The 21,808-nt window shown below is 45.6% G+C and overlaps 1 protein-coding gene across 1 annotated transcript in view; it reads left to right on the forward strand.

Moving 5' to 3' along the window:
- LOC138296834 (exportin-5-like) overlaps window positions 1-21,808 on the forward strand; it is a 723,294-nt gene that overhangs the window by 36,920 nt on the left and 664,566 nt on the right. Inside the window, exons 6-7 of the mRNA XM_069236301.1 lie at window positions 9,605-9,790; window positions 14,055-14,131. Of these exons, the coding sequence (XP_069092402.1) occupies window positions 9,605-9,790; window positions 14,055-14,131 (263 nt within the window). The remainder of the gene's footprint in view (window positions 1-9,604; window positions 9,791-14,054; window positions 14,132-21,808) is intronic.

The raw sequence follows: 21,808 nt of genomic DNA on the forward strand, positions 1-21,808 counted from the left end.
TGTGCATTTATTGTGCTGAGAAGTTTGATACCAAACTTCCCAGTTTTCAGTGTAGCCATTATGGTGCTGTGGAGTTCGTGTTTGACAGACTCCCAGACCATATACTCTTATGGCTACCCTGCACTTACAATGTCTAAGGTTTTGTTTAGACACTGTAGGGGTACCATGCTCATGCACTGGTACCCTCACCTATGGTATAGTGCACCCTGCCTTAGGGCTGTAAGGCCTGCTAGAGGGATGTCTTACCTATACTGCATAGGCAGTGAGAGGCTGGCATGGCACCCTGAGGGGAGTGCCATGTCGACTTACTCGTTTTGTCCTCACTAGCACACACAAGCTGGTAAGCAGTGTGTCTGTGCTGAGTGAGAGGTCTCCAGGGTGGCATAAGACATGCTGCAGCCCTTAGAGACCTTCCTTGGCATCAGGGCCCTTGGTACTAGAAGTACCAGTTACAAGGGACTTATCTGGATGCCAGGGTCTGCCAATTGTGGATACAAAAGTACAGGTTAGGGAAAGAACACTGGTGCTAGGGCCTGGTTAGCAGGCCTCAGCACACTTTCAATTGTAAACATAGCATCAGCAAAGGCAAAAAGTCAGGGGGCAACCATGCCAAGGAGGCATTTCCTTACACAACCCCCCCCCAAACGAAAGAGGATGAGACTAACCTTTCCCAAGAGAGTCTTCATTTTCTAAGTGGAAGAACCTGGAAAGGCCATCTGCATTGGCATGGGCAGTCCCAGGTCTGTGTTCCACTATAAAGTCCATTCCCTGTAGGGAGATGGACCACCTCAACAGTTTAGGATTTTCACCTTTCATTTGCATCAGCCATTTGAGAGGTCTGTGGTCAGTTTGAACTAGGAAGTGAGTCCCAAAGAGGTATGGTCTCAGCTTCTTCAGGGACCAAACCACAGCAAAGGCCTCCCTCTCAATGGCACTCCAACGCTGCTCCCTGGGGAGTAACCTCCTGCTAATGAAAGCAACAGGCTGGTCAAGGCCATCATCATTTGTTTGGGACAAAACTGCCCCTATCCCATGTTCAGAGGCATCAGTCTGCACAATGAACTGCTTAGAATAATCTGGAGCTTTGAGAACTGGTGCTGAGCACATTGCCTGTTTCAGGGTGTCAAAGGCCTGTTGGCATTCCACAGTCCAGTTTACTTTCTTGGGCATTTTCTTGGAGGTGAGTTCAGTGAGGGCTGTCACAATGGATCCATATCCCTTCACAAACCTCCTGTAATACCCAGTCAAGCCAAGGAATGCCCTGACTTGAGTCTGGGTTTTTGGAGCTACCCAGTCCAGAATAGTCTGGATCTTGGGTTGGAGTGGCTGAACTTGGCCTCCACCTACAAGGTGTCCCAAGTAAACCACAGTTCCCTGCCCTATCTGGCATTTGGATGCCTTGATAGAGAGGCCTGCAGATTGCAGAGCCTTCAAAACCTTCCTCAGGTGGACCAGGTGATCCTGCCAGGTGGAGCTAAAGACAGCAATATCATCAAGATAAGCTGTGCTAAAGGACTCCAAGCCAGCAAGGACTTGATTCACCAACCTTTGGAAGGTGGCAGGGGCATTCTTTAAACCAAAGGGCATAACAGTAAACTGATAATGCCCATCAGGTGTGGAGAATGCTGTCTTTTCTTTTGCTCCAGGTGCCATTTTTATTTGCCAGTACCCTGCTGTCAAGTCAAAGGTACTTAGAAATTTGGCAGCACCTAATTTATCAATGAGCTCATCAGCTCTTGGAATTGGATGGGCATCTGTCTTGGTGACAGAATTGAGCCCTCTGTAGTCCACACAAAACCTCATCTCTTTCTTTCCATCTTTGGTGTGAGGTTTGGGGACTAAGACCACTGGGCTAGCCCAGGGGCTGTCAGAGCGCTCAATCACTCCCAATTCCAGCATCTTGTGGACTTCCACCTGGATGCTTTCCTTAACATGGTCAGACTGTCTGAAGATTTTGTTCTTGACAGGCATGCTGTCTCCTGTGTCCACATCATGGGTACACAGGTGTGTCTGACCAGGGGTTAGGGAGAAAAGCTCAGGAAACTGTTGTAGGACTCTCCTACAATCAGCCTGCTGTTGGTCAGAGAGGGTGTCTGAGTAGATCACTCCATCTACTGTGCCATCTTTTGGGTCTGATGACAGAAGATCAGGGAGAGGTTCACTCTCTGCCTCCTGATCCTCATCTGTTACCATCAACAGATTCACATCAGCCCTGTCATGGAAGAGCTTAAGGCGGTTCACATGGATCACCCTCTTGGGGCTCCTGCTTGTGCCCAGGTCCACCAGGTAGGTGACCTGACTCTTCCTCTCTAGCACTGGGTAAGGGCCACTCCATTTGTCCTGGAGTGCCCTGGGAGCCACAGGCTCCAGAACCCAGACTTTCTGCCCTGGTTGGAACTCAACCAGTGCAGCCTTTTGGTCATACCAAAACTTCTGGAGTTGTTGGCTGGCCTCAAGGTTTTTGGTTGCCTTTTCCATGTACTCTGCCATTCTAGAGCGAAGGCCAAGTACATAGTCCACTATGTCCTGTTTAGGCTCATGGAGAGGTCTCTCCCAGCCTTCTTTAACAAGGGCAAGTGGTCCCCTTACAGGATGACCAAACAGAAGTTCAAAGGGTGAGAATCCTACTCCCTTCTGTGGTACCTCCCTGTAAGCGAAAAGCAGACATGGCAGGAGGACATCCCATCTCCTTTTGAGTTTTTCTGGGAGCCCCATGATCATGCCTTTTAATGTCTTGTTGAATCTCTCAACTAAGCCATTAGTTTGTGGATGGTAGGGTGTAGTGAATTTATAAGTCACTCCACACTCATTCCACATGTGCTTTAGGTATGCTGACATGAAGTTGGTACCTCTGTCAGACACCACCTCCTTAGGGAAACCCACTCTGGTAAAGATACCAATGAGGGCCTTGGCTACTGCAGGGGCAGTAGTCGACCTAAGGGGAATAGCTTCAGGATACCTGGTAGCATGATCCACTACTACCAGGATATACATATTTCCTGAGGCTGTGGGAGGTTCTAGTGGACCAACTATGTCCACACCCACTCTTTCAAAGGGCACCCCCACCACTGGAAGTGGAATGAGGGGGGCCTTTGGATGCCCACCTGTCTTACCACTGGCTTGACAGGTGGGGCAGGAGAGGCAAAACTCCTTAACCATGGTGGACATATTGGGCCAGTAGAAGTGGTTGACTAACCTCTCCCACGTCTTGGTTTGTCCCAAATGCCCAGCAAGGGGAATGTCATGGGCCAATGTTAGGATGAACTCTCTGAACAGCTGAGGCACTACCACTCTCCTAGTGGCACCAGGTTTGGGGTCTCTGGCCTCAGTGTACAGGAGTCCATCTTCCCAATAGACCCTATGCGTTCCATTTTTCTTGCCTTTGGACTCTTCAGCAGCTTGCTGCCTAAGGCCTTCAAGAGAGGGACAGGTTTCTTGTCCCTTACACAGCTCCTCCCTTGAGGGTCCCCCTGGGCCTAAGAGCTCAACCTGATAAGGTTCAAGCTCCAAAGGCTCAGTTCCCTCAGAGGGCAGAACTTCTTCCTGAGAAGAGAGGTTCCCTTTCTTTTGCTGTGTTGCAGTTGGTTTCCCAACTGACTTTCCTGTTCTCTTGGTAGGCTGGGCCATTTTTCCAGACTCCAGCTCTACTTTTTCACCCTGTGCCTTGCATTGTGCTCTTGTTTTCACACACACCAGTTCAGGGATACCCAGCATTGCTGCATGGGTTTTTAGTTCTACCTCAGCCCATGCTGAGGACTCCAGGTCATTTCCAAGCAGACAGTCCACTGGGATATTTGAGGAGACCACCACCTGTTTCAGGCCATTGACCCCTCCCCATTCTAAAGTAACCATTGCCATGGGATGTACTTTGCTCTGATTGTCAGCGTTGGTGACTGTGTAAGTTTTTCCAGTCAGGTATTGGCCAGGGGAAACCAGTTTCTCTGTCACCATGGTGACACTGGCACCTGTATCCCTCAGGCCCTCTATTCTAGTCCCATTAATTAAGAGTTGCTGTCTGTATTTTTGCATGTTAGGCGGCCAGACAGCTAGTGTGGCTAAATCCACCCCACCCTCAGAAACTAGAGTAGCTTCAGTGTGGACCCTGATTTGCTCTGGGCACACTGTTGATCCCACTTGGAGACTAGCCATACCAGTGTTACCTGGATGGGAGTTTGGAGTGGAACCTTTCTTGGGACAGGCCTTGTCTCCAGTTTGGTGTCCATGCTGTTTACAGCTATGACACCAGGCCTTTTTGGGATCAAAGTTTTTACCCTTGTACCCATTGTTTTGTGAAGAGGCTCTGGGCCCACCCTCCTGTGCAGGTTTTTGGGGGCCTGTAGAAGACTCTTTACTATTTTTAGTTTTGGTTGTCTCATCACCCTTCCCCTGGGGAGTCTTTGTGACCCCTTTCTTTTGGTCACCCCCTGTTGAAGTCTTGGACACCCTTGTCTTGACCCAATGGTCCGCCTTCTTTCCCAATTCTTGGGGAGAAATTGGTCCTAGGTCTACCAGATGCTGATGCAGTTTATCATTGAAACAATTACTCAATAGGTGTTCTTTCACAAATAAATTGTACAGCCCATCATAATTACTTACACCACTGCCTTGAATCCAACCATCTAGTGTTTTCACTGAGTAGTCAACAAAGTCAACCCAGGTCTGGCTCGAGGATTTTGGAGCCCCCCTGAACCTAATCCTGTACTCCTCAGTGGAGAATCCAAAGCCCTCAATCAGGGTACCCTTCATGAGGTCATAAGATTCTGCATCTTGTCCAGAGAGTGTGAGGAGTCTATCCCTACACTTTCCTGTGAACATTTCCCAAAGGAGAGCACCCCAGTGAGATCTGTTCACTTTTCTGGTTACACAAGCCCTCTCAAAAGCTGTGAACCATTTGGTGATGTCATCACTATCTTCATATTTTGTCACAATCCCTTTGGGGATTTTTAACATGTCAGGAGAATCTCTGACCCTATTTATATTGCTGCCACCATTGATGGGTCCTAGGCCCATCTCTTGTCTTTCCCTCTCTATGGCTAGGATCTGTCTTTCCAAAGCCAATCTTTTGGCCATCCTGGCTAACTGGATGTCCTCTTCACTGGAGTTATCCTCAGTGATTTCAGAGGTGTTGGTCTCTCCTGTGAGGGAACCAGCATCTCTGACTATTATTTTTGGAGTCAGGGTTTGAGGGACCCTGTTCTCCCTAGATAGGACTGGTAGGGGGGAATTTTCCTCCAAGTCACTATCCTCTTCCTCTGAGTTGCCACCCTCAGAGGGGTTGGCCTTTTCAAACTCTGCCAAAAGCTCCTGGAGCTGTATTTTGGTAGGTTTAGGGCCCATTGTTATTTTCTTTATTTTACAGAGTGACCTTAGCTCCCTCATCTTAAGATGGAGGTAAGGTGTGGTGTCGAGTTCCACCACAGTCACATCTGTGCTAGACATTTTGTTTCTAAAAGTTGGAATACTTTTTAAGAATCTACAACTGGTTCTAGAATCTAATTCAAACTTTTACAAACTTTTAAACTCTAAAAGAAATGCTAAACAGGATCTAACACAAGGCCCTAGCAGGTCTTTTAAGAATTTAGAAAACTTTTCAAATTGCAAAAATCAATTTCTAATGACAATTTTGGAATTTGTCGTGTGATCAGGTATTGGCTGAGTAGTCCAGCAAATGCGAAGTCTTGTACCCCACCGCTGATCCACCAATGTAGGAAGTTGGCTCTGTATGTGCTATTTCAAAGTAAGGAATAGCATGCACAGAGTCCAAGGGTTCCCCTTAGAGGTAAAATAGTGGTAAAAATAGATAATACTAATGCTCTATTTTGTGGTAGTGTGGTCGAGCAGTAGGCTTATCCAAGGAGTAGTGTTAAGCATTTGTTGTACATACACATAGACAATAAATGAGGTACACACACTCAGAGACAAATCCAGCCAATAGGTTTTTATATAGAAAAATATCTTTTCTTAGTTTATTTTAAGAACCACAGGTTCAAATTCTACATGTAATATCTCATTCGAAAGGTATTGCAGGTAAGTACTTTAGGAACTTCAAATCATCAAAATTGCATGTATACTTTTCAAGTTATTCACAAATAGCTGTTTTAAAAGTGGACACTTAGTGCAATTTTCACAGTTCCTAGGGGAGGTAAGTATTTGTTAGGTTAACCAGGTAAGTAAGACACTTACAGGGCTTAGTTCTTGGTCCAAGGTAGCCCACCGTTGGGGGTTCAGAGCAACCCCAAAGTTACCACACCAGCAGCTCAGGGCCGGTTAGGTGCAGAGTTCAAAGTGGTGCCCAAAACACATAGGCTAGAATGGAGAGAAGGGGGTGCCCCGGTTCTGGTCTGCTTGCAGGTAAGTACCCGCGTCTTCGGAGGGCAGACCAGGGGGGTTTTGTAGGGCACCGGGGGGGACACAAGTCCACACAGAAATTTCACCCTCAGCGGCGCGGGGGCGGCCGGGTGCAGTGTAGAAACAAGCGTCGGGTTCGCAATGTTAGTCTATGAGAGATCTCGGGATCTCTTCAGCGCTGCAGGCAGGCAAGGGGGGGGTTCCTCGGGGAAACCTCCACTTGGGCAAGGGAGAGGGACTCCTGGGGGTCACTTCTCCAGTGAAAGTCCGGTCCGTCAGGTCCTGGGGGCTGCGGGTGCAGGGTCTCTCCCAGGCGTCGGGACTTTAGGTTCAAAGAGTCGCGGTCAGGGGAAGCCTCGGGATTCCCTCTGCAGGCGGCGCTGTGGGGGCTCAGGGGGGACAGGTTTTGGTACTCACAGTATCAGAGTAGTCCTGGGGTCCCTCCTGAGGTGTTGGATCGCCACCAGCCGAGTCGGGGTCGCCGGGTGCAGTGTTGCAAGTCTCACGCTTCTTGCGGGGAGCTTGCAGGGATCTTTAAAGCTGCTGGAAACAAAGTTGCAGCTTTTCTTGGAGCAGGTCCGCTGTCCTCGGGAGTTTCTTGTCTTTTCGAAGCAGGGGCAGTCCTCAGAGGATGTCGAGGTCGCTGGTCCCTTCGGAAGGCGTCGCTGGAGCAGGATCTTTGGAAGGCAGGAGACAGGCCGGTGAGTTTCTGGAGCCAAGGCAGTTGTCGTCTTCTGGTCTTCCTCTGCAGGGGTTTTTCAGCTAGGCAGTCCTTCTTCTTGTAGTTGCAGGAATCTAATTTTCTAGGGTTCAGGGTAGCCCTTAAATACTAAATTTAAGGGCGTGTTTAGGTCTGGGGGGTTAGTAGCCAATGGCTACTAGCCCTGAGGGTGGGTACACTCTCTTTGTGCCTCCTCCCAAGGGGAGGGGGTCACAATCCTAACCCTATTGGGGGAATCCTCCATCTGCAAGATGGAGGATTTCTAAAAGTTAGAGTCACTTTAGCTCAGGACACCTTAGGGGCTGTCCTGACTGGCCAGTGACTCCTCCTTGTTTTTCTCATTATTTTCTCCGGCCTTGCCGCCAAAAGTGGGGCCTGGCCGGAGGGGGCGGGCAACTCCACTAGCTGGAGTGTCCTGCTGGGTTGGCACAAAGGAGGTGAGCCTTTGAGGCTCACCGCCAGGTGTGACAATTCCTGCCTGGGGGAGGTGTTAGCATCTCCACCCAGTGCAGGCTTTGTTACTGGCCTCAGAGTGACAAAGGCACTCTCCCCATGGGGCCAGCAACATGTCTCGGTTTGTGGCAGGCTGCTAAAACTAGTCAGCCTACACAGATAGTCGGTTAAGTTTCAGGGGGCACCTCTAAGGTGCCCTCTGGGGTGTATTTTACAATAAAATGTACACTGGCATCAGTGTGCATTTATTGTGCTGAGAAGTTTGATACCAAACTTCCCAGTTTTCAGTGTAGCCATTATGGTGCTGTGGAGTTCGTGTTTGACAGACTCCCAGACCATATACTCTTATGGCTACCCTGCACTTACAATGTCTAAGGTTTTGTTTAGACACTGTAGGGGTACCATGCTCATGCACTGGTACCCTCACCTATGGTATAGTGCACCCTGCCTTAGGGCTGTAAGGCCTGCTAGAGGGGTGTCTTACCTATACTGCATAGGCAGTGAGAGGCTGGCATGGCACCCTGAGGGGAGTGCCATGTCGACTTACTCGTTTTGTCCTCACTAGCACACACAAGCTGGTAAGCAGTGTGTCTGTGCTGAGTGAGAGGTCTCCAGGGTGGCATAAGACATGCTGCAGCCCTTAGAGACCTTCCTTGGCATCAGGGCCCTTGGTACTAGAAGTACCAGTTACAAGGGACTTATCTGGATGCCAGGGTCTGTCAATTGTGGATACAAAAGTACAGGTTAGGGAAAGAACACTGGTGCTGGGGCCTGGTTAGCAGGCCTCAGCACACTTTCAATTGTAAACATAGCATCAGCAAAGGCAAAAAGTCAGGGGGCAACCATGCCAAGGAGGCATTTCCTTACACCCCATAAACAGGGTTGTACATTGGATGCCTTCTCTGCATCAAAACCCTCAGTGTATTTGCGTGATAGTTGAGCTCACTGGTTATAGTCTGCACCACTTAGAAATTGTGCAAGGCCAGAGTATCACATCTTCCAATTGCCATGTGGATTGCTTTCATCCCAACACTCAGTGTATATCTGCATGGGAATTACTATTTTCCCTCTTTTGACATTTGATAATTGCTTTGGGATGCATTATAGTTCATTGTTCCATTGCAGATGGAACAAACCATAAACCGGTCTCAAATCACACTCCTGTGAATTGGTGGGCCACTTCTTCAGTTCAGAGGAACATGCGTTACCTCCAGCTTTGTTGGACCTCATAAGTGAAGGGCAACTTTTCTCATGTGGCACAATGACCTTCGGGGCACTTATGAAGGCATATTCCAAGTAGAGCGGTACCCCCACAGCTCAGTTCTTCCATATTTGTCGAAAGAAGCTGACCAGTTGTTAATAAAGTGTAGCCTACTTTGTGTTGCATGGGCAGAATAATAATTATAGCTGGCTCTGGTTGCAAGAATATTGGACAAGGCATGATGCTGGATAGATTTCTGCTGGTTTAGGTTTCTGACTCTGTTTCTAGATACATTGTGAACTATCTTATATGTCCTGGATTTGAGAAAAATTTTGAGGGATCCTCTGGGCCTTTCTCCAGATTTGTACCAGAGTTGCTTCCGGAGTCTTACCCCTCTTCCCTGTAAAGGTACTTCACGGATGAGATGATGCCATTGACCCACAACCCAGATTCTGGCTGAACATATCTCCAAGATTCTGAAGGAAAAAATAGGTTCTGGCACTAGAAGGATCACAAACCATAGAATGATGGCAGTCATTGACTTTCTTGGAAGATCAGGTCGGCTACTCTGCCATTGCCCATTTGAAGTTGCCAGCCTTGGAGTGCAGATCTGTTGAACTCTTTTTAGGTAATTTGGTTGTTACCCACTCACATGCTTAATGTAATATAGGTTTGGAATAAAGGCCTACTTTATGGAGTATTCAGTGTGGGTCTGGTCTTTCTGGCAGGCTATGGTGCCTCCTCTGCCTCATTTGATAGAAGTCTGTAACGAAGGACGTCTGAATAGTGACTTTGTTTCATGTTTTGAAACTATTTTGAAAGGAAGATACTGTATTTGTTTTCCTAGACTGACCTTAATGTGTTCTTTTTCTTACACACAGGCCAAGCAATGCTACAAAGTTGGCATTGCAATTCTCAACGCCCTGGCAAGCTACCTTGATTGGGTGGCGATGTACTACATCACAGACGATAACTGTGAACTCCTCGAAATGCTCTGTTTCCTCCTTGATGAGCCTGAAGTGCAAATGGAGGCAGCAGAATGCCTCCAAATAGCCATCAACAGGACGGTGAGTGATTTTGTTCTGGAAATCCACAGCCCTTTTAATATTTTTTTAATTGTTACGTTACATTCACAATGCATGTCAAGATAGGCACTGAAAAACAATTTTAGTTCAATCTGTGTTAAACTTATCACCCATATATATCGGATAATATAGATTAATGACTTGTTTGGAGAATAGAAAAGTTTGTCCATGAGATAAATGATTATTTTATTCTGATGTATTTCTTTGTATGCACACCCTTCATGTTAATTGTTTCTGCAAGACAATAAGGTAATGAATGGAGTACTTGAATTGATCTCGACCACTGGCGATTGCTCAGGGCTGCATTCTAGTCATTGTTTTTTTTTTTTTGTCCACCATGCCGCTCTAGACAGAGGTCTGCTTCATGCAAATAATTACTGACTCTGCTAATCGTATATAGTCACTTATGCTACTCAGAAGCTTTACACATAATATCACACTACATTGGACTGCCCTGTTATTGCATTTATTATCTTTGCTGTCTTTGTTACTATGATTGATTTGTGCAGCATTAATGTATCTCATTACACGCTAGCGCAGTTGACATAATTGTTTGACATTTTATCTCATCACACGTTTGATTGAAGTTGTTCGTGGAGCCCTCAGATTCTTCAGGCCTTAGTATTATTATCAACTGAAGTGTTTTAGGATCACACGATTCCTTGCCCAGATTTCTGTCCTCAATGGATGGAATCAGAAGAAGTAGGTTTTTAGTTGGGATCAGAAGCCGACCAGATTGGGAGTGGTCCACATGCTTTGAATGACAGTCCAGACGTATGGCCTAGTGACTCAGAATTGCTTTTCACCCCTGCATTTGGTTATAGAGGGCAAGTGTGATTGCTTGGTGCTGTGCAGATTAGCAGGATGTTTGGGAGTCTTGTAAGTACATATGCGCGAAACCCTGTAGGCTTTAATGGGTGAGATGTAGCATTTGGAATATGATTCTTGCCTATGCCTGAACTTGAACTTAATAAAGACTTCTCAGTTGTGCTGTGGCTGATGTACATACTATCTTACTCCAAAAAGAGGCGAACCGCCGTGAACAATTGTTCATTTTGTAGGTTTTTGAATTTGGTATGTGGTTAGGCTATTGTATGGAGCCTTGCCATAGTTGAGAACAGAATTGACTAGTGTGCTGACTCTCATTGGATGTTATTCTGTTTTGATGAATTGTGTGGGTTTTTGAGGACTCTTTATAGGGGAGACTGTAGATTTGTGCATGATCACCGACAAAAGTTTGGACTGATGCTGCTGGTGTTCAGCTCTGAAAGTGTATTGGGACCTGCTAATCCGGCCCCAGTGCCAGTGCTGTAACCCATAAAAAGTATATGTGCAAGTGAGTGATCCCGCTCCCCATCCCCCAATCTGGCACTGGCACGCAATCAATCAATCATTAAGTTTGTAAAGGGTGGTTTTTCACCGTAGGGGTTATCCAGGTGCTGTGGGTTGTTGCTGAGAACTGGTAGCTTTTAGTCAAAGAGCCAGGTTTTGAGCTTCCTTCTGAAGACTAGGATGGAGGAAGTGAGTGGTACACAGGTGGGGTGGGGGGTTGTTCATATCTTGGCGGGGAGGAAGGAGAAAAGACCGCCCCTGCTGAGGCTGCGGCAAAGACTTGGGACTTGTGAGAGGGTTGTAGAATGGAGTTCCTTGGAGAGCAGGTGGAAGGAGAGTCTATGGTTGAGATTGGGACCGACGTTGTGAAGGGCTTTGTGTGTGAGGGTGAGAACTTTGAATTTGCATCTCTTTTGCATGAGCAGCCAGTGGAGACCTCTGAGGTGGGGAGTGATGGAGATTCTCCTGAGGAGGTTCAGGACGAGTCTCGCCTCTGTGTCCTGAATGGTTTGGACACGATGGAGGAGCTGGGTAGGGAGTCTACGTAAAGGCTGTTTCCGTAGTCTAGTCTGCTGGCGATGATGACTTGGGTTACCGTCTTTCTGGGTTCGGGATTCATCTGAAGACCTTCTGTAGCATTCAGAGGTTATTGAAGCAGTAGGCGGTCACTGTGTTTATCTGTAGTTTGAAAGTGAGTTTGCTTTCGATGATGACTCAGCGTTGTGGGTGTGGTCATTCAGGGGTTGTCTGAGTGTGGGGTGCCACCATGAGTCTTCCCAGGGGGAGGAGTTGTTTCCGAAGATGATGACTTCCATCTTATCCGTGTTCAATTTCAGACAGTTTGCTCTCATCCATTCAGCAACGTGAGTCATGGCTTTGCTGAAGTTGTCCCAAGGGGTGGTGTGGTCTTCGGAGAGGTAGAGTATGAGTTGTGTCATTAGTGTATGAGATGATGTTGAGTCCATGGGAGCAAACAAGCTCAGCCAGAGGCATCATGTATGTGTTGAAGAGGGTAGGGCTGAGTGAGGACCAGTAGGGGTTGCCGCATATGATGCTCTTTGGTTCTGAGGTGAGAGGTGGGGGGCGGGCTCTTGGTGCGTCCTGTGAGAAAGGCTTTGATCCATTTGAGGGTGTTGCTTCGGATCCCGATGTGGTGGAGTCTGGAGGTGAGGGTGTAGTGGGAGATGGTGTTGAATGCAGTCGACATGTCCAGGAGGGTCAGGACAGCCAAACCTCCAGTTACTGCTGGAACCAAAGGAGACAGGAGGGCTGCACCTGTTGAGTCTCTGGACTGCCAAAGGGAGGCTGCACCAAGATGAACTGCACCTGCTACACCTTAGCACTTGTGCACCTGGAGAGCGACCCCCCCCCCCCCCCCCCAAAGAGTGAAGCTATCTCGCACTTGCCAAGGACCCATTATGTTTCCAAGGACTAGTTGGGCCAGTCCCCTGTTAAGCTTCTTGCTTAAAAAAGGACGCTGCTTTTAAGTGAGGGTCCAACTGCTCTGTTGCTGGGCTTTACATATCGACACTGGTGCACGCTGGGAGACTGAGTCCTGACCAGTGGAAAGTAGTCAGAATGGCCCACCTTGCACGCCGAAGAAAGCAGAAGAAACCCCAAGGAACTGCTGTTGCCGTGAAGCCAGATCACCATTCCCAACTAGTCCCACACTGGACCCAGCTAGAATATCGTGGGAGACCAAGTACTGAGGCTGGAGGTGATCACACATGTTCGGGTTTTCAAGGATTGTCCCCCTAAAGACTCTTTGTCCTTCACAGCAACTGGATACCCAGCATCCTTAATCTTTTGCATCAGCACTACTTCTATTGATTTTTTTTATTTGTTATTTTTTTTATTTTTTATAATGCTGAAGGAAAGATACGTAAATAGACTAGAGACAGTTCAAGACTAAATGTAACTGTCCCTCTAGCCTTGTTGGGTCACCCTGACAGGCTCCCTAACTGATTGGGCCTGTTCAGGTACCTGCTAAGGGCATTTTCAGCCGTTATGTTTGTGACTAAACTGCAGTTGCAGTCGTTTACGACGACTTACTGCATTTTTTGAAATATTCATTAATGCTTTCTTTAAAAAAATATACCTTCGGTTCTCTGTGATAGATTTATGTTGTATGGTGTCTATTTAAAGATAATACAATCTATAGTTATAAATTGTTACGTTGTCATTGTGCTGTGCTTCTTTCTTATTAACTGTTTTAGGACTTCTAAATGCTTTACATTTGTTCCTTTGCTTAAACTTGACTGCTCCAAGCCACAGCTACCCCAGATTGAGCTAAGGTTTTTTTCAAACTATCTTAACTGGACCCGATAATGATTGTGGCATCATTACATGGTGAGGTCTCACATCCACACACCATATTAATTCACTTTCCTGCAATGGGCATATCAGGCATTTTTATGTCTGACCTAGAGTCTGATTTAGCGGTTTCACCACCTACATCAATGCAAAAAAATAATTGCAGATATAATGTATACATTCTTAGTTTGGTTTGGAAGAACTTTCTTCATTCATTGCTGGTCTTAGCTGTCATTCCCTTTTTGCTGTTGCCTACAACAGCATAAAGCATGGGGCAATGGGTCAGACCACGTCTGTCATTGGCTCTCTTGCATTGCGAGTGATGGCATTTTCCCAGGTGACCATTTGCCTAAAAAAGAAGTGCACTTTGTGGCAGTGCAGGTGGGACTGTACTTCTTTTTTTCCACAGTTTTTTTTTTTTTTTTCAGTTCTTTGTTGTGTGTGTGTGTGTGTGTGTGTGTGTGTGTGTGTGTGTGTGTGTTTTTTTTTTTTTTTTTTTTTGTAAGTAAGCCTGTCAGGCCTCATTCCTATTTTTCTTTTCATATAGTTGAAATGAATGACAACTATTTCTACAATCTTTATTTTTATTTTTGTTCTTTAGGGAAAGGTAGAACAACGGAAGTTGCTGCTGTTCTTGTTCCAAGAGGTCCCCATGCACTATATCCTGAATTCTGCAAAGTGAGTTTTTTTTTTTGTTTTTTTTCCAAAAAATGTATTATTAATTTTGTGTAGTGTCGCTATTGATCTTTGGTTAAGTATACAACAAACATGCACTGCAAATTAAATGGTTACATTCCAGCGTGGTGGTTGCATAAATAGAGCAGTAGGCAGATGAGTACATATTTTATTCACTTCAGTAGTCCATGCAGGTAAATCTTTGCATATTGTGTCACGATAAAGACCATATGTTGAAAGAGAATTAGAACTCTTAGCAGTAAAACAGAACTGGAATGATTATACGAGAATTACTCGTGTTAGTCTGAGGAGGTTTTTAGAACACACAAACACAGCAGTGGTCCAGGTTATCGTGGAGTAGTTCATGCTGATGCTGCAAGTATATGCCAGATGTAAATAATGTGGTCAGGTGGAGTAGATCAGGTTACATGTTTGGGGTGGGGGGTCTAGTATTGTCCTTTAACTGTTTGTAAAAGAATAAAGTAAACTCTCTCAAACCCTCAGTAGGGTTTTTCTTTAGTCCTCTGGTCTTTTTGTGCTGTAGCACAATCCATTTGGCTCTGTTCCACCATATGACAGTGGATTGCCAGTGAGAATACCCTTGATAAGGCTGGTGCCTTCCACTTCATGGTGATGGAACACCTTGCCAATAGGAAGGCCCCGTCGAAATCTATTTGTGGCTTTTGCAAGTTTTGGGCTTATATAAAAACCAAGTACACAGTTCTGGAAAGTGAGTACTCTTTGACCCATCCTCTGCTTATGAGCTGGGTGTAAGGGAGGTAGTGGCATAATCAATGGAATGCAGACACTATACATTCCATAGTGGACCTCCTAATGCCTTTAGGACATTAGGCATCAATGTGAAGCTGATGCGTGGCCTTGGCCATTCCTCATGTATAACTTTGAAACTTGCACAACAGTAACTTTAGGTGTATTGATATGTCACAGTATACATACAATCAGCCTATGCTTTGGGCAGCAAAGGAACTGGATATTTAATCAATTGTGCAGCTAAAGCATTAGTCTGAACCAGCATCACCATTTGACAGTGTGCCATGTTGTTAAGTGCCTTGGAAGGTAAACAGATAATAAATAACCTAACTGGAAATAAAGAAAAAATGAAAATAGAGGAAAACTAGAAAACAATGGTGACAAGTTTGGCTGAAAGGTCTTTATTGAGGGGAACAACGGAAGAGCAGCGAGCTGGGGCCAGTTATTAGGGCTCAAGGTTAGGGCTACGGTGTTTTTTATAGGGCTAGGATCAGATTTTAAAGCTCATTGTTAGGGATGGGATGGATTTTAGGGCTGGGGCCAATTTGTAAGGCTCAGGTTAGGGTTGGGTTTTCTTTAGGGCTGGGGCTAGTTTATAGGTTTTAGGGTTGGGATGTTTTTTTAGGGCTTGGGGTCATTTTCTAGGGCTCAGGGTTAGGGTGTTTTTTAGGGCTGGGACCAGATTTTAAAGTTCCTAGTTAGAGTTGGGATCATTTTTAGGGCTGGGGCACGTTTTTAGCTGGCCCACAAGTAAATAGTATTATTTGGTCACTGTATCAAATGGGATCGAAACCCTAACCTGAAACAGGTCACCCAAGCAGCTATCCAGGTGTTCTCCTTCAGCGGGTCCGGATGCCTAGCCTCCTCCAAAACAGCCACGCATCTCTGGAGCCATGTTCCTATTTAATAAATACCTTAGACCTCATCTTATTTTATGACCTAAAGCTTTGGATGTAGGAAAGCGCAGATTTTTTTCATGTTAGCCAATAATCTATTACCCCTCATAACTTGATATTTTCGCTCTCAGGTCAGCATCTGCATATATACCTATTGATTCTTTAATAAAGGAAAGGTTTCTTGTAGGTATTCACACAATCATGGCATCTTCCTTTTGCATGGTTCGCTGCTCTGTACACTGAATATCCGAAATCCATAAGTACTCATTTACTGTGATAATTAGATCTATGCAGTAAGTAGTCCAACGAGCATAGCATTGTCTTGTTTTATACAAATGGGACTAGTCGCTAATTAAATTTTAGTTCTGACTTAACTGATTCAACAACATGCAGACCAGGAAGAAATGTGAGCAAACTACTCACTGTCCAAACCTAAAGTGATAATACTGACACTTAAGGAATCGGGCCACTCCATATGATCCATAAACTGTCAGCCAAAGCCAGTTATAAAACTCATTTGACCCTTACAACAGTCGGGAACAAAAACTTCAAATTCAGACATATGCATCAACTGTTAGAGCTTTGTACCTACTTACATCTGCTATTACCACACTACAGTAAGGTGAGGAAAGAATGATTCTTATTTGAGTAAGTAATTTTTTCCAACCAACATTGATTTGTACCTCCAGCCTGAATCTCACTAACTACGCCCCTCTGCAGTGTGCGTTGTTGCCTGTCCACAATGGCAGCTGTACCATTCAGCTATTACACCTGAATCCAGTTGGCAAGGCCTCTTGTTAATTTGTTTCAGCACAGATATTTGACTGATATATGACCTTATTTGATTTATTTGCGTGTTTTTATAGCACAGACTTGGCTCAAGAGCATTAGAGCATTTAACAAGCAAACAAGATCTGCGTTCAGGATAAAACAATTAAACAAATCATAAGACAACGAATTGGCACCTGGAAAAAAAACAGAAAAGGAATAAGCAGTTTATATTTGCATATGAGCATTACCATAAAAGAAGTACTTCAGAAAATAATTCTCACGAAAGGACATAAAGGAACCAGAAAACAGTCATGAGGTCTAATTGGAATTGGCAGCTTGGGTCTTATAAGGATGATGTTACAAATGACGCTTTAACCAAAGGGTCTCTAGAGACTTTTGAGATCCGTTTTGAACTCACTCAGGCAAGAAATTGTGCGAAGGGCTGCTAGGAGGTAGTTCCAGAGTCCTAGACACCTATTTTTGAGTCTAACCATCTGCTCTGCGACTCCCATTCGGGATTTTGTGCAGGTTACAGCATGGAGACTTCCCTGTTTGAAGTCACAGAATATATTCAAGAAAATTTAAACTTTAGAAATCCGGTTATGGTAATGCTTCTTGATCTTTCCTCTGCATTTAAAACCATCTCGCACACTATTTTGCTTGAAAGGATCGGTATTCAAGACCAAGCCCTGGAATTGTTGAATTCCCTCATCAGTGAGCTCTTTCAGGCTGTTTTTCTTCCACCTTTTATCTCTACTTCAGAATTGTTAGTGTGTGGGGTGCTTCAGGACTCACCTCTTAGCATCACCCTTTTTAATATATATCTAGAGCCGCTGGCAAAACTAGTCGAGTCTTGGGAAATGATGGTTGTATCCTACATGGTGATACCCATCTCCTCCTGGCCTTTTGGGAAAAAACACCTGATACGCTGGGCTCCTTCAAACTGTCTCAAATCAGTTGTTTACTTTATGAATGCAGGCTGTCTAAAGCTTAACTCGGATAAGACTGAGATTCTTTTTTTTTTTTTTTTTTTTTTTGGGGGGCATTTAAAACCTCACCCTAACCCAGCTTCTGGTGACCTAATGAGTCCATTCCGGGATGCTTATTGTAAGGTAGCTGTTGCACTTTACAAATGGATTGCATTATGTATAAGTAATATTCTAATCTCTTGAGGACTCTTCCTTCGATACCCATATGTGCCTTCAGGATGTTAAATGTAGGAAGCTGTCTCTTTATATAGTACATCAAAAAGAGGTATGCTGTGTAAAGAGTTCAGGGGTCCCTAATGAGTGGACAGGGGCTTTCCAGGGTGCTTCATCTAGGTTAGTGTGGTTGAGCAGCCTTAGGCCAATCTAAGAGGAGTGATAGACATTTGTTGCACACACAGTCAATAAATGATCCACACCAATTTACAGAAGTAAGTGTGTGTGTGTGTGTGTGTGTATGTGTGTGTATAAGTGTGTGTATATATATATATATATATATATATATATATACACACACACACACATATGCTGTGCATTATCCTGCCATCTAGTGTTAGACTCGGAGTGTTACAAGTTGATTTTCTTCGAAGAAGTCTTTTCGAGTCACAAGACCGAGTGACTCCTCCCTTTCGGCTCCATTGCGCATGGGCGTTGACTCCGTCTTAGATTGTTTTCTTTCCGCCATCGGGTTCGGACGTGTTCTTCTTCGCTCCATATTTCGAATTGGGAAAGTTAGCTAAATTATTGAAAATTCGACGGTATTGTTATCGTTCGGTACCGTATTAGTGTTAGTGTATCGGCACCGACATCAAGAGTGCTCCAGTGGCCCTTTGGGGCTTCCATTCTTCACCGAGGCCTGGTCGGCCCGACCACACCCGTCGTCCCAGACTAATGGACCGGACCCCATTCCGCTTCTGTCCTAAGTGTAATTCGAAGTATCCTTATACATACCAACACCGGGTCTGTAATCTGTGTTTATCACCTGAACACAGGGAGGATACTTGCAAGGCTTGTTGAGCGAAAAAGACCTTGAGAAATCGACGCTCAAGAAGACTGCAAATGGCGTCAACACCGAAAGAGCAACTCGACGTCGGAGAGGAGGAAAGCATCTCCATCCAGGGGACGGACTCGGATGAATCCGATAGTGAACGACCCTCGACGGTGCAGCGAACAGTGAGTAAACCTGCCCTGTCCAAAACTCACATAAAGACATTTAAGGCCATGGCTTAACCCACAGAAAAGAAGGTGACCAAACATCGGCACCGAAAAAGGCCAGAGAATTGCCGAAGACTTCCGACTCCGGTCGAGATTCCGGCACCGAACAATCTCGACACCAAGAGTTCGATTCACCCAAAGTGAGGAAAATATCTTCGGAACCGAAAAAGACTATATCTGAAACCTCTGTACCGAAAAAAGCGGCTTTGGAGCCGAAAAGAAGCTCTTATACAGTGGGAACACCTACAATGCAGTCACCCACACATACTGGGATGACACAGGATGATGCTGATGCATGGGACTTATATGATGCACCAGTATCGGATAACAGTCCGGATTGTTATCCAGCAAAGCCATCTCCTCCAGAAGACCGTACTGCATATACGCAGGTACTATCCAGAGCAGCTACGTTCCACAACGTAGCAATGCACACCGAGCCAGTGGAGGACAATTTCCTGTTTAACACCTTGGCATCCACCCACGCTTCCTATCAGAGTCTGCCAATGCTCCTGGGCATGCTCCCACACGTGAAACAGGTCTTCCAGGAGCCTGTAAAGGGAAGGGCTATCACGCCGAGAGTTGAGAAGAAATACAAACCTCCCCCAACAGATCCGGTGTTCATAACACAACAACTTACACCAGACTCAGTGGTTGTAGGAGCGGCAAGAAAGAGAGCAAACTCTCAATCGTCAGGAGATGCTCCACCACCTGACAAAGAAAGCAGATAGTTTGACGCAGCGGGCAAACGAGTGGCAGCACAAGCAGCTAATCAATGGCGGATTGCAAATTCGCAAGCCCTACTTGCTCACTACAACAGGGCACACTGGGATGAGATGCAACACATCATACAGCACTTGCCCAAGGAACACCAGAAACGTGCCCAACAGGTTGTGGAAGAAGGACAGGCCATATCTAACAACCAGATAAGGTCCGCACTAGACTCAGCAGACACGGCAGCACGAACAGTCAACGCAGCGGTAACCATTCGCAGGCATGCATGGTTAAGAAGTTCGGGATTCAAGCCAGAGATTCAACAAGGGGTGTTGAACATGCAGTTTAATCAAGAACAGTTGTTTGGGCCGGAAGTTGAAACAGCATTTGAGAAGTTAAAAAAAGACACGTACACGGCCAAAGCCATGGGCGCGCTCTATTCCCACAAGTCGGAGGCACCTTTAGGAAACCACAATTCAGAGGGGGTTTTTGGCAACAAACATCAGAGCCTTCCACCTCTCAAACCAAACCCACCTATCAGGCACAACACCAAAGGGGAGGGTTTCATGGTTCCTATAGAGGACTATTCCCAAGAGGAAGGGGAAAGTTCCAAGCAACCCAACCAATCCAGACCAAACCGTGACTTCAATGTCACAAAACACCAACACTTGTCACCAGTGGGGGGGGGGGGGGGGAGGTTAACCACATATTATCAGGACTGGAGACATATTACCACAGACGCATGGGTCCTATCAATTATCCAACATGGTTATTGCATAGAATTCACAACATTCCTGCCAGATGTGCCACCAAGAACGCACAATCTGTCCCAACAACACTTAGACCTATTACAAATAGAGGTCCAAGCACTACTACAAAAACAAGCAATAGAGCTCGTACCCAAACATCAGAAAGGAACAGACGTATACTCTCTATATTTCCTAATTCCAAAAAAGGACAAAAGGTTAAGAACTGTCTTGGATCTCAGAACACTGAATCTCTTCATCAAATCAGACCACTTCCACATGGTAACACTTCAAGACGTGGTTCCCTTATTAAAAAAGGAAGAATACATGACAACATTGGATCTCAAGGATGCGTATTTCCACATACCCATCCATCCTTCTCACAGAAAATACTTAAGGTTTGTAATGCACGGCGTACACTATCAATTCAAAGTGCTACAGTTCGGAATAACAACAGCACCAAGGGTATTCACAAAATGCCTAGCAATAGTAGCCGCTCACATAAGGAGACAGCACATGCACGTATTTCCATATTTAGAAGACTGGCTAATAAAAACCAACACTCAACAACAGTGTCTTCTTCACACGCAATACGTCATAGAAACTCTACACAAGCTGGGGTTCTCTATCAATTATCAGAAATCACATCTGCAACTATCCCCAATACAACAATATTTGGGAGCAACACTCAACACACAAAGGGAAATTGCCACTCCAAGTCCACAAAGGGTCCAAGCGTTCCAAAATGTAACATCAAGCATACAGGCAAACCATCACTACCCAGTAAGGTTTGTAATGAAACTTCTAGGCATGATGTCTTCATGCATAGCCATTGTCCCAAATGCAAGATTACACATGCGGCCCTTACAACAGTGCCTAGCAAAACAATGGACACAGGGTCAACTTCAAGATCTAGTGTTGATAGACCCCCAAACACACTCCTCGCTTCAATGGTGGAACCCAATAAATTTAAACAAAGGGCGGCCATTCCAAGACCCAGTGCCGTAAGCTGTTATCACAACAGATGCTTCCATGATGGGGTGGGGAGCACACCTCAACAAGCACAGCATACAGGGTCAATGGGACAATCAACAAAAACAACTTCGCATAAATCATTTGGAACTGCTAGCGTTTTTTCTAGCATTAAAAGCATTTCAACCACTGGTAGCCCACAAACACATCCTTGTCAAAACCGACAACATGACAACAATGTATTATCTCAACAAACAAGGGGGGGACACACTCGTCACAACTGTCTCTTAGCACAAAAGATTTGGCATTGGGCAATTCACAATCACATTCGCCTAATAGCACAATACATACCAGGCATTCAGAATCAGTTAGCCGACAATCTCAGTCGGGATCACCAGCAAACTCACGAATGGGAAATACATCCCCAGATCCTACAGGATCACTTCCTCCGCTGGGGAACACCAAACATAGACCTATTCGCAACAAAAGAAAACGTAAAATGCCAAAACTTTGCATCCAGGTACCCACACCCTCAATCAAAGGGCAATGCACTATGGATCAGTTGGTCAGGGATATTTGCTTACGCCTTTCCCCCTCTCCCACTCCTTCCTT

Source organism: Pleurodeles waltl, chromosome 5, assembly GCF_031143425.1.
Source record: "Pleurodeles waltl isolate 20211129_DDA chromosome 5, aPleWal1.hap1.20221129, whole genome shotgun sequence".
Taxonomy (NCBI): Eukaryota; Metazoa; Chordata; class Amphibia; order Caudata; family Salamandridae; genus Pleurodeles; species Pleurodeles waltl.